This window comes from Caretta caretta, chromosome 9 (assembly GCF_965140235.1).
Source record: "Caretta caretta isolate rCarCar2 chromosome 9, rCarCar1.hap1, whole genome shotgun sequence".
In the NCBI taxonomy this organism is placed as follows: domain Eukaryota; kingdom Metazoa; phylum Chordata; order Testudines; family Cheloniidae; genus Caretta; species Caretta caretta.
This window is the reverse complement of record NC_134214.1, coordinates 61,741,976-61,763,982: the sequence shown is the minus strand read 5'-3', so window position 1 is coordinate 61,763,982 and position 22,007 is coordinate 61,741,976. Positions and strand designations below refer to the sequence as shown.

At 47.9% G+C, this 22,007-nt stretch overlaps 1 protein-coding gene across 8 annotated transcripts in view; it reads right to left on the bottom strand.

The window, feature by feature from the left end:
* Positions 1-22,007, bottom strand: part of ENOX2 (ecto-NOX disulfide-thiol exchanger 2) — a 134,985-nt gene that overhangs the window by 22,745 nt on the left and 90,233 nt on the right. For all 8 annotated transcript variants that reach the window (XM_048863436.2, XM_048863434.2, XM_048863435.2 and 5 more), the window contains 4 exons: positions 20,638-20,850; positions 18,399-18,505; positions 7,804-7,918; positions 2,836-3,017 (listed from right to left, as the gene is read on the bottom strand). In XM_048863436.2, coding sequence (XP_048719393.1) covers positions 2,836-3,017; positions 7,804-7,918; positions 18,399-18,505; positions 20,638-20,850 — 617 coding nt within the window. The remainder of the gene's footprint in view (positions 1-2,835; positions 3,018-7,803; positions 7,919-18,398; positions 18,506-20,637; positions 20,851-22,007) is intronic.

Genomic DNA, 22,007 nt, shown 5'->3' with positions numbered 1-22,007 from the left:
TAGACCAGTGCTTCGGGTGCAGGGCCACAAGCACAGACTGGTGGGACCACATTGTCTTGCAAACCTGGAACAACCAGCAATGGATCCAGAACTTTCACATGAAGAAAGCTATGTTGCGGTTTAAAGACAAGACAGGACAAAGCTTTAAGCAAGCAAGAAAGCTGGTTTGCTAACAGGCTTCTGCCTGTTAACTTTTTTTTTTTTTTTGCGCATTACATATTCCGACCGCAATAGGCATTAACAAAGGAAATAATATGACTTTGATTAATATTCTTATTTACCAGCCTCTATCTACTACAGTTCTTGTTCTCAGGCCTTGAGCCCAGTCCAAGGAAGCTTCCCATGGTTTATGTCCTCTGGGCGACTTCCCATGGTCCATGTCTTTGGACGGAGCAGTGTGTGCACTGCTCCTACACAACCTTTAAAACAATCTTTAAAAAAGGGAAGAAGGAGGATCCAGGGAACTACAGGCCAGTCAGCCTCACCTCAGTCCCTGGAAAAATCATGGAGCAGGTCCTCAAAGAATCAATCCTGAAGCACTTGCATGAGAGGAAAGTGATCAGGAACAGCCAGCATGGATTCACCAAGGGAAGGTCATGCCTGACTAATCTAATCGCCTTCTATGATGAGATTACTGGTTCTGTGGATGAAGGGAAAGCAGTGGATGTATTGTTTCTTGACTTTAGCAAAGCTTTTGACACGGTGTCTCACAGTATTCTTGTCAGCAAGTTAAGGAAGTATGGGCTGGATGAATGCACTATAAGGTGGGTAGAAAGCTGGCTAGATTGTCGGGCTCAACGGGTAGTGATCAACGGCTCCATGTCTAGTTGGCAGCCGGTATCAAGTGGAGTGCCCCAAGGGTCGGTCCTGGGGCCGGTTTTGTTCAATATCTTCATAAATGATCTGGAGGATGGTGTGGATTGCACTCTCAGCAAATTTGCGGATGATACTAAACTGGGAGGAGTGGTAGATACGCTGGAGGGCAGGGATAGGATACAGAAGGACCTAGACAAATTGGAGGATTCGGCCAAAAGAAATCTGATGGAGGTTCAATAAGGATAAGTGCAGGGTCCTGCACTTAGGACGGAAGAATCCAATGCACCGCTACAGACTAGGGACCGAATGGCTAGGCAGCAGTTCTGCGGAAAAGGACCTAGGGGTGACAGTGGACGAGAAGCTGGATATGAGTCAGCAGTGTGCCCTTGTTGCCAAGAAGGCCAATGGCATTTTGGGATGTATAAGTAGGGGCATAGCGAGCAGATCGAGGGACGTGATCGTTCCCCTCTATTCGACATTGGTGAGGGCTCATCTGGAGTACTGTGTCCAGTTTTGGGCCCCACACTACAAGAAGGATGTGGATAAATTGGAGAGAGTCCAGCGAAGGGCAACAAAAATGATTAGGGGTCTAGAACACATGACTTATGAGGAGAGGCTGAGGGAGCTGGGATTGTTTAGCCTGCAGAAGAGAAGAATGAGGGGGGATTTGATAGCTGCTTTCAACTACCTGAAAGGGGGTTCCAAAGAGGATGGCTCTAGACTGTTCTCAATGGTAGCAGATGACAGAACGAGGAGTAATGGTCTCAAGTTGCAGTGGGGGAGGTTTAGATTGGATATTAGGAAAAACTTTTTCACTAAGAGGGTGGTGAAACACTGGAATGCGTTACCTAGGGAGGTGGTAGAATCTCCTTCCTTAGAGGTTTTTAAGGTCAGGCTTGACAAAGCCCTAGCTGGGATGATTTAACTGGGAATTGGTCCTGCTTCGAGCAGGGGGTTGGACTAGATGACCTTCAGGGGTCCCTTCCAACCCTGATATTCTATGATTCTATGATTCTAACACTCAGGGTGTGCCCTGAATGTTTCCAGGTGCATGAACTCTACATGAACCCTTCAAAGCTACATTTCTGGAGCTCTGGGAGCAGCTTGCCCCAACTCTCCAGCATAAAGACACATGTATGAGAGCATCCATGCTGGTGCAGAAGCAAGTTACTGTAACCATCTGGAAGCTGGCTATCCCAGACTGCTACAGGTCCATTGCCAGCAAGTTTGGTGTTGGAATGCCGACTGTGGGTAAAGTGGTGGCAGAGGTTTCTGAGGCAATCAGGCATGCGGTTTATCCCAGAGTGGCTGCATCTATAGTGCTTCAGGCTCAAACCCTCCACTCTTGTAGGGTCCTAGGCCCTCGGGTCTGAGCCCGAATCTGACGGATTTGTGTGTAAGATGGAAGGAGGGCTTGGGCTCAATCCTGAGACTGTGCCAAGGCTTACACTACAGTGTAGGCATACCCACTGAGAGCACTGTGGCCTGAAGAGGTACTGTACAAGTCTCCCACAGGAGTCTGCCTTGGCTGGATTCACTGTAAGAAGCCACAGACAGAAATAGGGATCACGGGTGACCGAAGGTCCAGTTTTGGAGTCTTGGGGGTCACAGGTGTGGAACTGTGTGAACCTTGGGGGTTCGGAGAATCAAAGCTGTCACTCCCAAGGGACTGGTTACAGGCTGGGGCAAAGACCAGACCCTGCGGATCCCTGACACCTACATTTCGGACATAGCTGTAGGATGCATTAATGTGTACATAACAGAACTAGACTTCCAGGTGATTGTCATCAGTTCATATCCACCCAGGAGTTCTATTGTTTTTGTAACCTTGAGAATGGCAGAAAGTTGCTTTCATCTGAATATAAAAACTTCCAAGATATTAGCTGTTGCTCCAGCTGAAAAAAAGGAAAATGGCTTTTTGAGCGTGTTGCTATTGCTCCCATTTTAGAGCCATGGAGAGAAGCTGAGACCACTTTGCACTCGTAGCAAGGTCATGACTATAGGAAAGAGTAGCCTTACCTGCTGCATTCCCTGCAAAGCTTGCTGGAGGAGTTTTAACTGCTGCTCTCTAGTTGTGTCTTCATCTCTGTTCACTTTACCCTGCTCTTGCTTTAACAGCTCCACCTCATTCCTGTAGGCATCCAGCTGCCAGCGCAGACTGTCGTTTTCCTCCTTTAGGGCCTCTGCCTGGGACATCAGTGCTAGGAGAATGACGAACACAGGGAACAAACATTAAAAAAACAAATAAAAGGAGAGCAATGTCGGTCTTGTGAGTAAGAGTCCTGCATTCAGTTCCTGGCTCTGCCCCAAAGCATGACCTTGGGCCAGTCATGTAGGCCCAGATCCTGAAAGGTATTTTGGTGCCTAACTCCCATTGAAATCAATGGAGATCTGGTGCCTAACTCCCTCAGAGGATCTGGGCCTCAGACCCCATCTGTAAAATGGGGATAACACAATTTACTTCCTCCCAACTTTTGTCTGCCATGTCTATTTAGACTGTAAGATCTTTGGGGCTGGGCTGTTTGTCAGTATGCGTCTGTGTGGTTCCTGGAATAATGGACCCTGATATCAATGGAAGCTTCTAGGTACAACTGTCTTACAAGTAATGTTACTATCTGTTATTAAGGCTGCCTGACACTTCCATTACAAGACCCTGTTTTCAGTTGCATAGAATTTTGCCAAACTTCAACCATCTGAGCTGAAATTTTCCATGCCAGGCGCCTGCCCCAGGCTGAAATCTTTTCCCCCCTGCCAAAGCAGTTCAGTGGTTTCTGACAAGGCTGAGGGAAAATATGTTGTTTTGCTAACGTTAAAAAGTTCTAGTGACTTCAAACAACATTCAGACAACTCTAGCACCCCACACTTTGGAGCAAGTTCTAGAAATCTACTGACAGGTGACCTTTGTATCAAGGATGTGCATTTTGTCATCTCCACGAAAATCTGCCCAAATTTGGCCAAGTTACAAGACTTTGAGAGACAGCAGTTTGCACATGCTCAGTAAAGACATCTTAGATTTTAACAGCTAATGTCTCCAAAGAGTCTGGCCATACTGGGCACGCTCTATCCTGCAGCTGAGCAGGCAGTTACAGCTCTGGACTACTGTGGAGTGGCCCCGAGCAGGGCATCAGAACTGAGAGAAGGTAGATTCTCTTTCCTGTGCTCTTAGCGACCCCTCCCAGCCCCACTCCAAGCCCCATAGGGCCCAGACAGTGTGGAGGAGAAAGATGCGTGATTTGAATTCTGGGGGTGGGGAGAGGGACTAAATTGGGACAAAAAAACAATGGGTGGTGGTGGTGGAGAGATAGGAACTGGAGGCTGGCAGGAGAGAGGGAAACTCAAGCTGGGAGTTGAGGAGGAGGAGACTGGGACTGGCTGGACGAGGAGACTGGGAATGAGAATCAGTAGGAGGGAGGTGAGGGGTGTTGGGAGACAGATCTGATGAAGAGCCAAGATACAGGGGGAGAATTGGGACTGGCTGGACAAGGAGAATGGAGACAAGGAGTTGGGGACTTGAGGAGGTGACAGGAAATGACTGGGCCAGGAGACTGGGACTGAAAGTGGAGGGGGAAACTGGTACATGGAATCCAGAGAGGAGGAGACTAGGATCTACTGGCTAAGAAAACTGGATCTGGGATGAAGAACCAGGAGTGGGGAAAAGGGACTGGGACAGGTTGGAGGGGAGGGGACAGAAGGGTCTGTGCCCAGTAGCATGCACTCCCCTCCGGATATCCATCATCCCTGAGTCTCACCTGTCCTCTGCTGTCAGCAAACAGCTGTGAACCCCAATGGCAAAGTGCCCCATCCCCTCTGCGGCTGGCACACACAGAGGATGACAATCTACTACTGCTATCCATTCCTCCATTAGCTCAAGCGGCAGAGATCTGTGTGACCTTAATCACTCTGTTCCCTATCTGCACAATGGTAATCATATTACCCCTCATCTCAGGGTGTTGTGAAAATAAATTCACAAATATTTGACGCATTCAGATATCATATCAATGAACAACATGAGGAAATTAATAATTCTGTCTTCAGAGCAGGATTTGAGCAACGGGCAGTAAATAAAGCATAGGCCACACACTGAACAATGAGGACAAAACAAAATAGTGAATAGCTGTTAATTCAGTAAGCACCTGTGCACTGAACGAGGCAGGGATCCTGTGGAAAAAATTGTGAGCATGTAATTGAGATGTATCATAATGTATAAGCACGGAGAGGGGCCAGTGAATGGCTTGCATGGGCAATTTTCAGTCTGGCATTTTTGAATGTTTGGTATTGCAACCTTAATAATGTCCTTCTAAAATCATGTGTGTGTATAATATAATAATAACAGATATGTGTAAAGGTGTATTTAGGGGACTATATCTCAGGACTACACTTGGTCCAATGGCTCCAGATTTGGTTCACTGACTCTACCCTGCACCCCCACAAGGCACCCTAAATATCAAGGCAATCTGATTAACTGTATAGAGTTTAGAGCACTTAGAACTACCAATCCTTAAACTGAAAGCGGGTCTTAACCTTTACGATAGCAAAGCTCTTGCTCAGCTATAATTCTTACTGGGATCCAAATTAAGTGCATCAGCTCAAGAAAGGACATGGCATCCCTGTGGACAGCTCAATGGAGACCTCTGCTCAGTGTGCTGCTGCAGTCAAAAGAGCAAACAGGATGTTAGGGTGCATAAGGAATGGCGAGGTGAATAATACCAGGGGCAGCATTAGAGGAGGGCTTGCGGGGGGCTATAGCCACCCCAATATTTACCTTAGCCCCCCTATAATAGGCACCCCCCCAGCGCAAAGGTCAAACGTAGATACTTCTCTGCTGCTGCTGACAGCAGCGCTGCCTTCAGAGGTGGGCACCCGCCCAGAGCTGCTGCTCTCTGGCCATCCAGCTTTGAAGGCAGTGCCAGCAGCAGCGTAGAAGTAAGCCTAAGTGGGGGTGGGGGTGCCCGACAGCAGCCCCCGGCCTGTGTCCCTGCCCATTGGGGTGCACCGCCCAGAGCAGGTAGAGAGTCCGGGACTCCCCACAGTGCCCAGACTGACCCGCTCTGGCCAAGGCTCCTGGGCCCCACCCCATGTGGTTGCTGCTCCCCGAGGGTTCTGCCAGCCCCAGAGCTGGGTCCCCCACCCAGGACGCTTTTACGCGCTGTGAGCAGTCAAAGGGTGGTGGGGAGCTGAGGAGCAGCCGCAGCCCCAGGGCCCCAAGCAGCAGCAGGAGAAGGAGATGGAAGCGCCACAGTCTTCTGCACCATGTCACCAGCCAGCGCAGCGGCCACCCTGCACTGCCCCGCTCTGGCTTCTGGCCTCCAACCTGGGGGTCTTGGGGGAAGAAGGTGGGGGTGGCACTTAACTGAGGAGGAGCAGGGGTGGGACCATGGAGAGGGCTGGGGCTTGTGGTGAGGAGGGAGCAGCCTCCCCCGCAATTTTCTGTCTAGCCCCCAACAGGAAGAGGCTGGTGCCACATCTGAATAATACAGAAGATATTCTAAGACCATTATGTAAATTGGTCAGCCTACTGGTCACCCTGTCTCAGAAAAGATATCACAGAACTAGAAGGGGTTCAGAGGAGGGCAGCAAGTATGATCAAGGTCCTGGAAAAACTCTTGTAAGAGAGATTGAAAAGGCTGGGAGACAAATAAGCAGGGACATGACAAAACTATAGAAATAATGAATGGTTTAGAGAAGGGAGATTGGGAACTTGTATTCTCCCTGCCTCATAACACAAGAATATGACACTCAAAAGGTGGCAAATTCAAAACTGAGAAAAAGAAATACCTTTTAACACAAAGTGTGATTCACCTGTGGAACTCACTGCAACAGGGTGTCATTGAGGACAAAACTTTAGCAAGATTCGAAGAGGAATTGGAAATTTGTGTCACCAACAAGAATATCCAGAGTTATAATAGTTAATACACCTTTACCCCAACATAACGCAATCAGATATAACATAAATTCGGATATAACACGGTAAAGCATTTTCCCTCCTCCCCCCTCCCTCCCAGGCTTGCGCGGCAAACCTTGGAGGGAGAGGGGGGGAGAAGCAGAGTGGCAGCGGCGCACTCAGGGGAGGCGGCGAAGGCAGAGCAGAGGTGAGCTGGGGGGCCGGGGAGCTGCCAGTGGGTGCTCTGCACTCACCAATTTTTATCCATGGGTGCTCCAGCCCTGGAGCACCCATGGAGTTGGTGCCTATGGTGGCAGCGTGTCTGGCTCCAACACGCTGCTCTCAGCAGCATGTTAAGGGTGCCGGGCCAGGGGATTGGATAAGGGGCAGAGGGTCTCGGGGGACAGTCAGGGGACAGGGAGCAGGGGGGGTTGGATGGGTCGGGGTTTCTGAGGGGTCAGTCAGGGGGCGGGAAGTTGGTGAGGGTAGGATAGGGGGCGGGGCCAAGCTGTTTGGGGAGGCACAGCCCTCCCTACATGGCCCTCCATTGCAAGTTCAATATAACGCAGTTTCACATATAACGCGGTAAGATTTTTTGTCTCCCGAGGACCACGTTATATCAGGGTAGAGGTGTATTAACAAACATTTTGAGTGACTATAAAACCTCCTGCTTCAGGGTTTAAGCCAGTCTCTGACTATTAGGGATTCGGATGAGAGCCTGATGGGGAGGAGGATTACCCCACATCTGCTTCTGCAAGGTTCTTACACCTCCTTCTGAAGCAGCTGGTGCTAGCCACTGTTGGAGATGAGAAACTGGGCTAAATGGACCTCGGCTTTGATGCAGTCTGGCAGTTCCTCTGTTCCTATTCTCCAGAAATCTGAAGCACATTAGCCCAGGGATAACCAAAGCCCAGAGTCCAATATTCCTGAGATTTTTGGCGTCTAAATCACAATTATAGAAAACTGCAGTAGAAGCTCCACTGTTCAGACTAGGTAATTGGCTCAGTTCCACAGCTAGGAACCTATCATTCGGGGCTCCCCAAGGAATTCACACAGTCCAGACACAACATGCAGATATATTTATCATCCATAGCAAATGTTTGTACCTGATTCTTCTGTTTCTTTCGTCTCTGAGGGATCTTCTATCTCATCGTCAGACATTTCCATTTCCTCCTCTCTTCGAATACCCATGAGTTCATCATTATGAATGTTGCGGATTTCCTAAGGTTTAAACAGAAGATCTTTCAATGTAAGGTTACAAGCCACTCGTTTGTTTTAAAAGAGTCTGCAAGGAACAGACCCAGTGCTACCAGAAAAGAGCATGTGAGGAGTACTTCACTGCCCCAACCACATAGCAGCAAAGACCATTCACATTGTAAAACACTCCTGGCATAAAATATTCCACCCACTTCCCCAGCACACTCACCCAGCACTGCCCTCCACCTGAATTGTTGCCCTCACCCAGTGTTTCCCCAACATGCACCTTGCTCAGCACTGCCCCACCTTGTCCCTCCCCTATTACCCTTGCTCAGCCCCTCCCCCCGCACTGCCCTGCCATGCCATACATCCTCTTCACACCTGCCCAGGTTGCAAAGCAGGTCTATGAAGTGGTTTAGTGCCAGTTCTTTCGGTGCTGCAAGCTGGGAGAAGCCTCTTCTCTGGTTTTGTATTGTACTGTACTGCTAAGGAGCTGAGAGGTAGCCAGGAATCAGATTTGAGCCATCACCTGTATGAGCTGCTGATGTCCAGCTGCTCACAGGAGGAAATGGTGAATCACTCAAGGGGGTCGTATTTTCCCCCCTGCTCCACCAACGTGAAGCTGGAGCAATGGAGCCACGAACCATTACTACAGCTCCATTGAGGATTCAGCGGACGGCGGGACCACTGTGTCCATTCAGCCTTTCCCAATTGTGGAAGGTACCAAAGCCTCCTGACAGCCACACAGCCAATTGATACCCAGGAGATATGACAATGGTGCCTAAAGCTGGCAAGTCAGAATACAGCCAGCTCTACGCTCACTGCATGGGAGGTTTCATACAAATGACCCACAAGCGTGAATGTTTTACACCTATGCTAACCTCTTACTGCAGCCTCTTTAGTCCACAGCCAAGGGAGGCCCTTTGTACCTGCACAATGATGCAGGGGGGAAGCCTGTTTGCAGAGAGAGTTGGGGCAGCTGTGAGTACATGAGGGAGGTGGGGACACATTCCCACATGTGCTCTGGGCCATGCTGCTCCGATTTCTGTGCATTATCCTTTTTAGCATGCTCCCATTCTGTCTCCTGTGCCTGAAATGCCCTCCCTGGGCCTGTGCACCATGCAGCCTTCCTGTTCCTCTATCAAACCCTCCCTCCCTCCTTTCCACTCTCTGTCAGGAACTTGTCCTCAGATTTTGGAGCTAAAAGGGGAAGGAAGATTTTGGAGCTAAAAGGGAAAGGAAGCACAATGGCACAACCAGGCTCCAAATAGGACTGTGTGCCAACCGGCCTCCGCCTCGCCCTTGCCTGGCCTCACCTCTGCTCTCATCATGTGATGTCAGAGCCAGCCTAGCCTGCAGCTCCTCAGGGCAGGGCCATAGGCCTGACTGTCTTTGGCCTTGTACTGATTTGCACCTGTACTGGGGCAGAATGGTAGCGGTTCACTCCCACTTTGCACAGGAGTAAACGTCTGCCTGCGCCATGTGCAAGACAGTGGAGAAGCCAGTCCAGCAGCTTCATTAGAACATAAGAACGGCCAAACTGGAACAGACTAAAAGTCCATCTAGCCCAGTATCCTGTCTTCTGACAATTCCAGGTGCCCCAGAGGAAATGAATAGAACAGGTAATCACCAAGTGATCATTCCCCTGTCGCCCATTCCCAGCTTCTGACATTCTCTCTGAAAAGTGTCATTCACACCCAGGGTTCTGTCATAGGGCACAATATCAATACAGGAACCACACAGGAAGAGAGATGGGTAAATGTGTTCAGGTGTTAGGATGCCAAAGTTACTTACCAGAGTCCATCAGAGGTTGCAAAGTGCCCCTCCTAATGCCAACTTACCAGAAAGAGCTTTGCTAAGATTGAGTGTCCCATAAATAATGACTGTAGAGAAGGCAGAGAAGTCTCATTTACTAAGCAAAACAAGAGGCAACCTTACCACAAGAGCCTGGAGCCAATAAGCGTTCTCTCTATTCATGTTTGGCTACCCATGAAAAGAGCAGCCAAGCCGTGGGAAACAGAAACATTCTCAGATTGGTGCAAAGGGGAAGCCATAGGAAAGGTACCATGAAAAGGACAGGAATGAATGTTGACCCTGCTAGTCAGTCAGAGATGACAGTGCAATGAAGTTCAGGAGCCAGAGCTGGCTAGGCTACAAACAAGGGCCTCTGTCAAGCATTTGATCCAATGGAACATGTGACGGGGAACAGAAATCAGGAGGGAAATCTTCCCAAATGCATTAATTCGCACTCTTTAATAGCTAACATTCTTGATGGCCTTGAAGCCAGAGAGGCACAGAGGAGCCAGCATAGCCCAGGGTGCATAGCAAGCTCTGGGACAGGGCTGGCCAGCACCCAAAATGGGAGCTCTGGAGGATGGAGCTGGAGAGACTGTAGGGTGCAGGTACTTAAGAGAGACCTTATGCAAGGGAAGATGCTTGGCAGCTAGGTAGCTACCCTGGCCTACAAAGTTCCACCAGGTGCCAGCATGTACTGATTCCTTCAGTAGTTGTACTCAGCAGCAGCATTTAGCAGTTCTGGGCACCAGCAAGCCCTCATAGGCGAATTACTGAATAGGGCCTATTCCTGATCCCAGCCGTTGCAATGACTCCCAAAATATACACAAAATCACCAAGCCACCTCTCAGATCCTCACACTACACTGTAACCTGTCTGTTGAGCTCAACTGAAAGCAGGACCTAACTCTGTAGCACTCTGGTGCTATGGCAGCTTTATTTAGAGTAACTAAATCCAGGACTGAATAATACACACAATACAGCAGCCCCTCTTATTGAATGTAACATCAAAACTAATTTGTTTTATGCTCTTGCTGCACTGAAATAACCTACCTTGGGACCTGGTGGATTCTCCATCACTGGAAGGCATTAATACAAGTCCGGCTTTCTAAGAGAGCTACTATAGCTCTGTGAGCCAGGGAGTCCCTCAATGCCCACGGACAGAGAAAACACCATAATATAACTCACATCAGGCCTGACACACTCATTGCCCCAATACCCCATTGTCATAATCTGTGTCTAAAGAGTATTATGTGAGGTATCATATGCCAACTGGTAACATGCAGTTCATTGATATTACTGAGTGATCTATGTGAGGGCAGTATGTAATAAATTATAGATGTGTGATTCCAGTGAGAGGGACTGGACACTGCAAGGGAGACGGTTTTGAGGAGACGTAGGACTGAAGAAGCTATTGGTGTCACCCTGCAAAGAGTAGCCTGGCTGGTGGAAGTCATGGTGAAGCCATTGTTCTGTGAACAGGTTGCTGGTGTCAGGGCTCTGAACCAAAGCAGCACAGCACAAAAGCACCCAGAGATACAGGGCAGCGGCGACACAACTCCTTATTGGCCTGGGTGAAACCCCATAATGTCATAGGCTCACGCAGAAGTTATGGGCATGATACAGAGTTTACTGGGTGAGTTACAGATGATCATAGGGGCTCCTTCTGGCCTTAAAATCTATGAATAATCTATGAGCCACAGATTCTCCCTCACAGATAAACTGTGCCTTCCTGCATAAAAACCAGCCACCAGGTAGCATTCATGAAAGAAAAAACAAAAACAAATGCCCTTCCATGACACTATGCAGAACTGGTAATAAAGAGAAAGCTCATCTCCGAGTCCCTTAGTCCAGTCTATAAAATACGCACAAGAGACTTGTTGTGTCTTCATCAAGGGTTCCATATGCTTACAAACATAACCTCAGAGTTGCTCAGCCACACATGTACGGCTTGTATTCTAAGCTGCTTTATCTGTTGAGCAGGATGAGCTTTTATTCTTGAAAGTTGTGTGTTTTAGTGTGCACTTCCTGTAATTATGAAACAAGTGTGTCTATTGTAAATATTTATCAATGTTACATAGGATAGACAAAGTATTACACAATATGACAAATGCGCATAGTGCAGGGGTGAGCAAACTACGGCCCGGGGGCTGCATCTGGCCCTTCAGACGTTTTAATCTGGGCCTCAAGCTCCCGCTGGGGAGTGGAGTCTGGGGCTTCCCTGCTCCCACACTCCAGCCGGGGAGCGGGGTTGGGGGCTTGCCCTGCTCTGTGCATGCCATGGCTCTGCTTGGCTCCTGGAAGCAGCGGTATGTCCTCCCTCCAGCTCCTATCCGAAGAAGCAGCCAAGGGGCTCCGCACAGTGCCCCCGACCCAAGCACTGCCTCCGCAGCTCCCATTGGCCAGGAACCACAGCCAATGGGAGCTGCAGGGGCAGTGCCTGCGGACAGGGCAGGGCACAGAGCCACCTGGCTGCGCCTCCGCATAAGAGCCAGAGCGGGGACATGCTGCTGCTTCCGGGAGCTGCTTGAGGTAAGTGCTGCCCAGAGCCTGCACCCTTGACCCCCCTTCCACGCCCCAACCCCTCATCCCCAGCCCCACCCGAGTCTGCACCCCCAGCCAGAGCCCTCACCCCCTCCCACACCCCAACCCCCAATTTCGTGAGCATTCATGGCCCGCCATACAATTTCCATACCCAGATGTGGCCCTTGGGCCAAAAAGTTTGCCCATCCCGATGTAGTGTATAACTGTGATATCAAAAGTAATTGAACCAATCAGCACTCTTACTCCACAGCTAATTTGCATGCAACAGTTTCATTGGCTGTATAAGGGAGACATAGATGGTGGATTATTTTGTGACGGCATGGGCTTTTAGCTACTAATACTACTTAAAGGCATAAGTTTAGAAGAGCATGTCTCAGCGTATTTTGTGTTTATGATGTAAATAAAACAATAAAATCACAATGAGTACGAAAAGTTCAATAGGAGGCCAAGAGGTTATTTTTGCCAAGCAAACCATTCATACCTAAATAATCACTCAACATTTTAATTAGGGTCATTAGTGCTAAAATATGTTATTAATGTGAATCCTCTCTCACCTGCATTCATGGTTTTGCCTAGATGTGCATTTATTTAATTTGCAAAATAATGATGTGTTGTCAGGATTTTAGCTTCCTATGGATACTCTCACATGATGGTGACAGGTTGATGACAGAATTTCTGGCAGCCTGCTCATTTGTGAATCAGAATCTCCATCCATTGCAGTGAAGCTGCGTGGAGCTCCTTGACTTATTGTGATTTATGACTTGCCTATGTTATGATAACTAAGCAACGTCCCCCTACACAAAAATAATGCTTCTCAGTAGGTTAGGTCACTGGGTCTTTCACTCGCACGTTGCATAAAGCCTTTTGTGTAACAAATAGTATGCAGGGCTGACCTGAAATGATACCATGGTTTAATGTCTAAGTATAGCACAAGAAATACACTTGAGGTAAGCTTGACCTCAGTAGGGGTAGGTTAGACTGCACTTTTTCGAAGCAGGAACATAGCTGCAAAGAGCCTTCTGTCGCTGTTACACATTACATTAAATCAAAAAGAGTAACCTTTGTTGTTACATATCCACTATATTCTGACGTTGAGGGCTACCCGCAGTTATGGGAGGTGAAATGGAACAAGATTTCCCAAAGCCTTTTAGTGAACTCATTAAGACGAAGAGTTAGAGAGGTTGTAAACTGACCAGTTAGACACAGCCAGTTTGATTATATGGTTCTTAATTATAAGAAAAATGAATAATTGTCACCATCCATCCCTCTAGCTTGATTCTCCATCCATGACACTTCCCGTGTGCCCATCAGACTCTGAGACTGCAGGCAACACCCCTTATGGGAGAGGATTCCTTACTCTATGGATTCCTTTTGCCGTGCTGCCAACTCACAATTTTGGTCCCTGCTGCAGGCGGTCTTGCAATGATAGGCCTGTCTATCATACAATCCGGGCAAAGCAAAATATGAGAGAGATGGGCTACCCCACATGATACCCTTTAGCCCAGAGGAAGGTGCACATCCATAGGCCATGAATTATTATCACACATCTTCCACTGACAGCTATTAACGGTTCTGTGCATTTCACCACCCTTATCCTGAGCCAAAGTGTCATTCTGCTGGAGAGATAACTATTATTCACAGATAACATAACTCAGAGCCTGTATAAGGTTATTTCAGGTACAGCTGAGAGTAAAAACTAAGTCTAAAAGATATACCTACAATAAACAGAAATCTTACCAACTTTGCTACATAGCCTTCCAGATGGAATGTCTAATCAGATGCTTCTGTAGCCTACTCTAGCACAGTGTGGCTTTGTGTCACCTGTTAGCAGCTAGGACACAGAGAGAGTTTCATAGACTCAGATTCCAAGCCCAGAAGGGACCATTGTGATCACCTCCTGTATAACACAGGCCGCAGAACTTCCCCAAAAGAATTTCTAGAGCAGATCTTCTAATCAAAATCCAATCTTGATTTTAAAATGGTCAGTGATGGAGAATCCACCACAACCCTTGGTAAGCTGCTCCAATGATCAATTACTCTTACCATTTGCAACTTATACCTTATTTCCAGTCAGAACTTGTTTAGCTTTGAATCCAGCCACGGAATCATGTTATGTCTTTCTCTTCTAGAATGAAGAGCCCATTATCAATTTTTTCCCCAATGTAGGTACTTATAAGCTGGGATCAAGTCACCCCTTAAACTTCTCTTTGTTAAGCTAAATGGATTGAGCTCCTTGAGTCTATCACTAAAAGGTACATTTTCATATCCTTTAATCATTCTCTGAATCCTCACCAATTTGCATGGGAATGGTTGCAAAATAAGAAGCAAATTGTACTGAAGAGGATTTCTTGGCACTGATGCTCGGAAATGGGAGGTGAACAGCCCAGCTGCACGCTCCTCTGAAGGATGGGGGACATGTGACTCCATCACTCACAAAGATGTTGAGCTGGGGAAATGTCCAAGCCGGCTCCCCTAAAAGTTTTGTTTAGGGTGAAAACTCTATCCCCATTGGTCAGCTAATAATAAGTGAGTTGAGTAGGACACCTTAGTGGGAGGCACGGTCTGCCTAGGTGCCATAGTTGGCAGGGAAATTGTATGGGGTGAGGAAGGGTCCAGCCTGGATCTTCTCAGACAGCTGCAAACCTCTGTCATTTCAATTCTAAGCCAGGGGAGCACTGTCTGCTTTTGGATTGGTGCTTACATTTTGCACAGCCCCAGTGGCCAGCTTTGACAACACACACCACAACATGCTGTTGCTGGGTTGCTGCAGCTTCCCATCGCCTGCAACACATAGCTGGCCAGTGGCCAGCACCTGTCTTTCTAAACTTGAATAAAGTTAACAGTTTAGAAGACTGTGAGGGTGTATTGGCAACCTATATCAATGCCAAAGTTCCATGACAAGCCAGCATGTACATCCTGCTCTGCCCTAAACCCACTGCTTCCAGTCAAACACCAACAAGTAAGTCACACAGAAAATGCTCTACAGGAACACTCCACAACTAGCACCAGGACCTCAGAGAAGAACAGTTTGCACCTTGCTGTCCCCTTCCTTCTGTGGGTCACAAAGGATTTAACTATGCCTGACAGCATCCTGGGAGGAGCATGGTCTTGTGGTTCAAGCACTGAACTGGGACTCAGAAGACAAAAGTCCTGTCTGTCACAAAGTTCATGTGTGATCTTGGGCAACCACCTAATTACTCTCTGCTTGAGCTTCCCATGTGTAAAATGGTAGTGTTGATAGTATTGGTATATCCCTTCCTCAGGGATCAGTTCATTAATGACTGTGATGTGTCCAGATACCAAATTGCTGGGGCCACAGAAGCAGATAGATTTCCATTTTACTAACAGGGAACTGAGACCTGGAGATGTAATGAGTTGTTCGAGGCCTCACAGCAAGTCTGTGGCAGACTGGAGTGTATAACCTAGATCTCCTGACTCTGCGTCCCAAGCTTTGATTAGTCAATACCCTATCTTCCATCATCCGAATTTTGTAAACAATGGCTACAAATATCTACCCAAGTTGCAGTCTCTTATTAATACAGCATTGTACTTCCCCGCATGGGCAGAGTTTGCTCATTATGCAGCTGCCAGGGCAGCTCCATGGTTAAGGTTATGTTGAGATTAGCAGGGACTCAATTACTTTATTTTTCAAACATAAAAGATGATTTCCAAACTTACAGCACTTCCTCTGTGAATAAAGAATGCACTTTGTGAATTCACAAATTTCTCCACTCCTCAGTGTAAGAGGCAGGAGTATTTTAAAATTATTCCTTCTTGAACTTCGATTCACAAACCTGGATCTCTGCAGCTGATAAATGTCTTTGTTGTGAAACTTGATGACTGATTCACTTGAGGATATGATTAAATCTAGACGCAGACTTCTTTTTAAGTTTCATTATCTGAAAATAACTGAATTATTTGCATGTTCTACATCACTGTTTATGCCCTGGGGGGATAATAGTTTGGAAGACACCAATTTTGACATCAGCCTTCATAAGGTGAGAGGAGTAAGAGTGGGACTCAGTGTGGGAGGAGCGCTATTCTATGAGGTCTTCAGGAGAGGAGCTTCATGCCTACAGATCTCCTCAGAGTAGCAGATCTCTGCAGCCACTCCCGCAGACCTTACAAGGTTTACTATAGCAAAGTCCCCTCCTGCACACTTCCTCAGGCATGCCAAAGAGGAGCTGGATGAACTCTACAGGCAGGGATCTAGTGTTATGACCCTTTCCAGTGGTCTGATGGAAGAATGGGTTGCAGTGTACAAGTTTTCCATCCTTAGAAACTGAGAGCCAAATCCTGGGAGAATATCAGTTCCATAAAAAGAAGTGTTCAGTGATCTTAATTTTTCTGGAACTAAACTGTGAAGGTGCAGCACTGCTTCATACAGGGACCAGATAAGAACAGATCTCTTCTGCCTCATATTTTATTGTTTGTAGTGTTGTAGCAGTGTTGGTACCAGGATATGAGAGAGACAAGGTAGGTGAGGAAATATATTTTATTGGATCAGCTTCTGTTGGTGCGAGACACAAACTTTGGAGCTACACAGAACTCTTCTTCAGGACTGAGGAAGAGCTCCGTGTAAGGTTGACAGTTTCTCTCTCTTGCCAACAGAAGCTGGTCAAATAAAAGATATTACCTCACCCACCTTGTCTCTCTCATCTTTTATTCTCATTTAGAAGGAACTGCAGTTTTAACCACAACCCAAATTAATTCCACTGTTACACTGTAAACTTAGGCTATGTCTACATTAGCCACTGAATGCATCCAATGAAGTGAGCTGTAGCTCATGAAAGCTTATGCTCAAATAAATTTGTTAGTCTCTAAGGTGCCACAGGTACTCCTTTTCTTTTTGCGAATACAGACTAACACGGCTGCTACTCTGAAACCTGTCATTAGCACTTTTGTCAGTCAGCGGTGTGAAAAAACACCACCCTGACTGACATAAGTTACACCAGTGGTTCTCAACCCACGGGCTGCATGCGGCCCAATTAGCATACAGCTACGGCCCGGCTGTGTGCTAAAAAATCCAGGTCCCAGCTGCCCGGCCCTCCATGGCAGGGTCCAGCCTCCAGCTGCCCGGCCCTCCATGGCAGGGTCCAGCCTCCAGCTGCCCGGCCCTCCATGGCAGGGTCCAGGGTCCAGTCCGCAGCTACCCAGCCCTGCACAGCAAGGCCTTGGGTCCAGCTGCCTGTCCCTGCGCCCAGGGCTCCACTCCCGGCCCCGCTCTGTGGAGGGGTCTTTGGGCGGGGGGCGCTGTGGTTCTCAGCCTGAGGACTACAATGATAAATAGGTTGAGAACCACTGAGTTACACTGACAGAAGCGGAAGTGTGGACAGCACTACGTCATAAGAACATAAGAATGGCCATACTGGGCCAGACCAAAGGTCCATCTAGATCAGTATCCTGTCTTCCAACAGTGGCTAATGCCAGGTGCTTCAGAGGGAATGAACAGAACAGGTAATCAACAAGTGATCCATCCCCTTTCACCCATTCCCAGCTTCTGGCAAAATTCCCAGCCATCATGGCTACCTCCGCTCATTGAGGATGGTTTAACTACGCCGACAGGAGAGCTCTCAGGGTGGCTACAAAGGAGACCTTACAGCAGCACAGCTGCAGCGGTACAGCTGTGTCACTGTAAGGTCTCTAGTGAAGACATAACCTTAATTACATTCTATAGACACAGAAGTATAATGATGTCCTTCATCAGACCTGCTGCATTTGTGCCAGCTTTAAACTTTGCACCTCTAAAGACTGTTACAAGGATTAGATAAAGAACTATGTAGTCCTTTTTAGGATTCTCTCTCAGGTGACTCCACGCAGTTTCCACACCAGTACACAAATTTTTACAGTTCTAATACCACAATAGAAACCATGGCCCAACAGTTATTCTTGTACACAATACCAATGGCTTACAGAGCTCAATTTATCGTTACTAGGGCTGTGTTAGCATATGAAGGATCCTTCTCCAGTCAGAGACACCAATGGAACACTTATTACCTTTGTTGCAGCAGATGATCTAAGTAAGGCCCATATTGCACCATTTCATTAAGGCTGTTTCTGTCCATGTGAGCACAGTGCTACTAAGTGCCCAGGTAAACTTAAAATCAATATCCTGTTAAGAAAGAGACTGTACTCTGTAGGATCTAACACAATAAAAAATTACCAACCTCGGCTTGTTTGCACCACACGCTGATGTTCTTACGCTGAGCTTTCGTGAAATGGTCCCAAGCCTTTTGTTTGGAGGCGGAATGGTACACAGCCACTATCTGCTCAACTGTAGTGTGAAATCAGCAGTCAAATCGGGCCAGAATATCATCCAGAGAATGCAAACGAGAGGAGTAAAGGAGTAAAAGAGCGGAATCAGGCAGGTGGTTTGGCTAATCTTTTGTTATAACACTGTACTGTGCTGAGGCCATGCTCAGGAGGGACTCAGTGCCCAGAAAGGAAAGAAGGGACTCCAGAAGGCCAGAGCCAAAGTGTCTCTCAAGTTATTAACAACTGGGGAAGCCAGAGTCATTCTCAACAGAACAAAAGTGAGATAGGGTTAAATGCACGAAGCATACATTGTATAAGTGGAGCCAACAAGTCAAACAGAAGATTTCCTGGGACTCCAGCAGAAAAGGGTCTCGCACTCTTTAGAATGGAAGGATTGTGTAGCTTGCGTTCTTCTGTGCCACTGTTTCAGTCCCAAAGCACAGACGCATAACCTGGACATTATAACACACCACCCAAATAAGCACAGGGAAGGGTCCTCCACCACAGGGCAACAAAACCAGGAAGCTCTCATTTCCCTGGACACTCACCTGTCAAACCAGGGCTCCGGAGTCATTCTTTCAAAATATTTTTCCTGCCAATTTTTGGAGAAGTTTTTAAAGGAAGTATGTGATCTCCCCCTGCAAAGGGGTAGAATTCTCCTCACAACAAGAAGCACAGCTAGAATTGGCTTTGTATATTTGGCCTGCTGTAGTGGGCATGATTCTTATGAAATAAAACTCAGTGTACTCTATGTTTAGACTAACCAGTGCAGCTGTAATAAGAATACTAATGGGTGTGTTATAATGACTAATTACTAAAGCTGTTATTTAGTCACAGAGGTCACGGAACCCATGACTTCCAAAGACATCTGTGACTTCAGCCAGCGCCGGCTGGGAGCTGCAGGTCCCCTGCCACGTGTGGAGGCACTGAACTGCAAGGTACCCCCGCAGCTCCCAGCCACCGCAAGTGGCAGGGGGGAAACCCTGCAGCTCCCCACCGCTGCCGGCCACCATAGACAACAGGGGGGACCCAGTGGCAGGGGAAATCCCCACTGCTCCTGGCCGCTGAAGGTGGTAAGGTGGACCCCCACCACTCCCTTCCCCCAAGGGCAGCAGGGGGTCCCTGCGGCGGGGGGGGGCCCTGCGGCGGGGGGGGCCCTGCCGCTCCCCGCCCACGCTGGTGGCAAAAGGGACTCCCGTGGCTCCCTGCTGCCATGGGCGGCAGGGGGGACCCGCAGCAGGGGGAATCCCCGCTGCTCCCGGCTGCAACGAGTGGCAGGGGGGACCCCACGGGCGGCAGGGAGGACCCCCACTGCTGCCCTCAGGGGGATCCACGGAGCTCCAGGCTGCTGCAGGTGGCAGGGGGAACCCCGGCAGCTCCCAGCTGCAGCGGGGGGGACCTTGGAGCTCCCTGCCTCCCTTCCCCCTCCAACCTCCTCATCTGCCCAGGCTACCCATTTTGTCATGGGTATTTTTAGTAAAAGTCAAGGACAGGTCACGGGTTTCCGTGAATTTTTAATGATTGCCCGTGATCTGTCTGTGACTAATTACACAACACTTCCTGCTCTCTCTATTACTACTTACTCTGCAGAAAACACTGCATCTCCTGGATTCAATGCCCATATTTGTTTATGGTAAGAATAGAAAAAAATCTGAATCAAGATTAAGCATGAAAGGAAAACCAAATGCAAAAGGCACTAGTTTAAAATTTGGTCCTATGTCACCATGAGAAATTGATTTAATCTCCTATTTATGGAGCCTCTTTCTACAAAACAGGACTTTGAAAACATTCTGTTACATCCTACCTTTGGTGAGTCAATCCTGAATATTGCACCGAGGCACTGGGCTGCTGGGGACTTACCTTGACTGCACACAAAGGTGCAGAATGTTGGGTATTGCTACAGTAGAATAATTAACAGAATATATTTAAGAGAGAACAAATGAGGAGTTCATTCCCCTGTGTGTAAATGCTTCATCCATGAAACACCAGAATTTTATGGAGGTAAATGACATATATCTGTAAATTAACTGTATTTGTCCAGCCATGGTGATTATATTTTCTGGGGTCTTGCTGAATTTGCTGCACCCCCTCAAAACCAAAAAAATCTCTCAGTAATACATGAACAACACTCAGTGCAGAAATACTACTCACACTGAACTAGAATCCCTGAGAGAGCAAGCTTAAACTTCTCCTTAGCTTCCTCCATCTCTTTCTCATGGGCTGCTTTCTCGTTCATCAATCTGCGAACGTGGCTGTTAGCTGACTGGATCATGGAGTAGAAGTTGTTTGCACTCCGCCTGTTCACTTCCCCACGTTCTATCCAGGTCACCAAGGTCTGCACTGCTTCCAAGAACTTGGAATCGTCTGGGTCAAAACAGAAAATCTTTAGAACAGGCAAAATCTGCAGAGTCATTTCCAGTGGCTCAGCTGTTCAGCAGCCACCTTACCAGCAGTCAGCACTGAACTATTTGCTTAGCCCTGGTCTACACAATGAGTTTAGGTCAAATTTAGCAACGTTAAATCGATTTAACCCTGCACCCATCCACACAACGAAGCCATTTTTGTCAATTAATGGGCTCTTAAAGTCGATTTCTGTACTCCTCCCCAACGAGGGGATTAGCGCTGAAATCGACATCACCAGGTAAAATTTGGGTTAGTGTGGACACAATTTGACAGTATTGGTCTTCGGGAGCTATCCCACAGTGCTCCATTGTGACCGCTCTGGACAGCACTCTCAACGCAGATGCACTGGCCAGGTAGACAGGAAAAGCTCCGCAAACTTTTGAATTTCATTTCCTGTTTGGCCAGCGTAGCAAGCTGATCAGCAAAGGTGACCATGCAGATCTCATCAGCAGAGGTGACCATGGAGTCCCAGAATCACAAAAGAGCTCCAACATGGACTGAACGGGAGGTACTGGATCTGATCGCTGTATGGGGAGAGGAATCCGTGCTATCAGAACTCCATTTGAAAAGACAAAATGCCAAAATATTTGAAAAAATCTCCAAGGGCATGAAGGACAGAGGCTATCACATGGACCCGCAGCAGTGCCGCATGCAACTTAAGGAACTCAGGCAGGCCTACCAAAAAACCCAAGAGGCAAACGCCCACTCGGGGTCAGAGCCCCAGACATGCCACTTCTATGATGAGCTGCATGCCATTCTAGGAGGTACCCCTACAACTACCCCACACCTGTATGTGGACTCCTGCAAGGGAGTCTCACGCAAGAGGGATGAGGATTTGGGGACAAGGAAGATGATGAGGAGGGGGAGGTTGAAGATAGCGCACACCAGGCAAGCAGAGAAACCATTTTCCCCAACAGCCAGGAACTGTTTATCACCCTGGAGAGAGTACCCTCCCAACCAGGGCTCCCAGACCTTGAAGGCAGAGAAGGCACCTCTGGTGAGTGTACCTTTGTAAATATAATGAACGGTTTAAAAGCAAGCGTGTTGTAATGATTAATTTGCCCTGACTTGGGATGCATTTGCGGCCAGTACAGCTACTGGAAAAGTCTTTTAAAGTG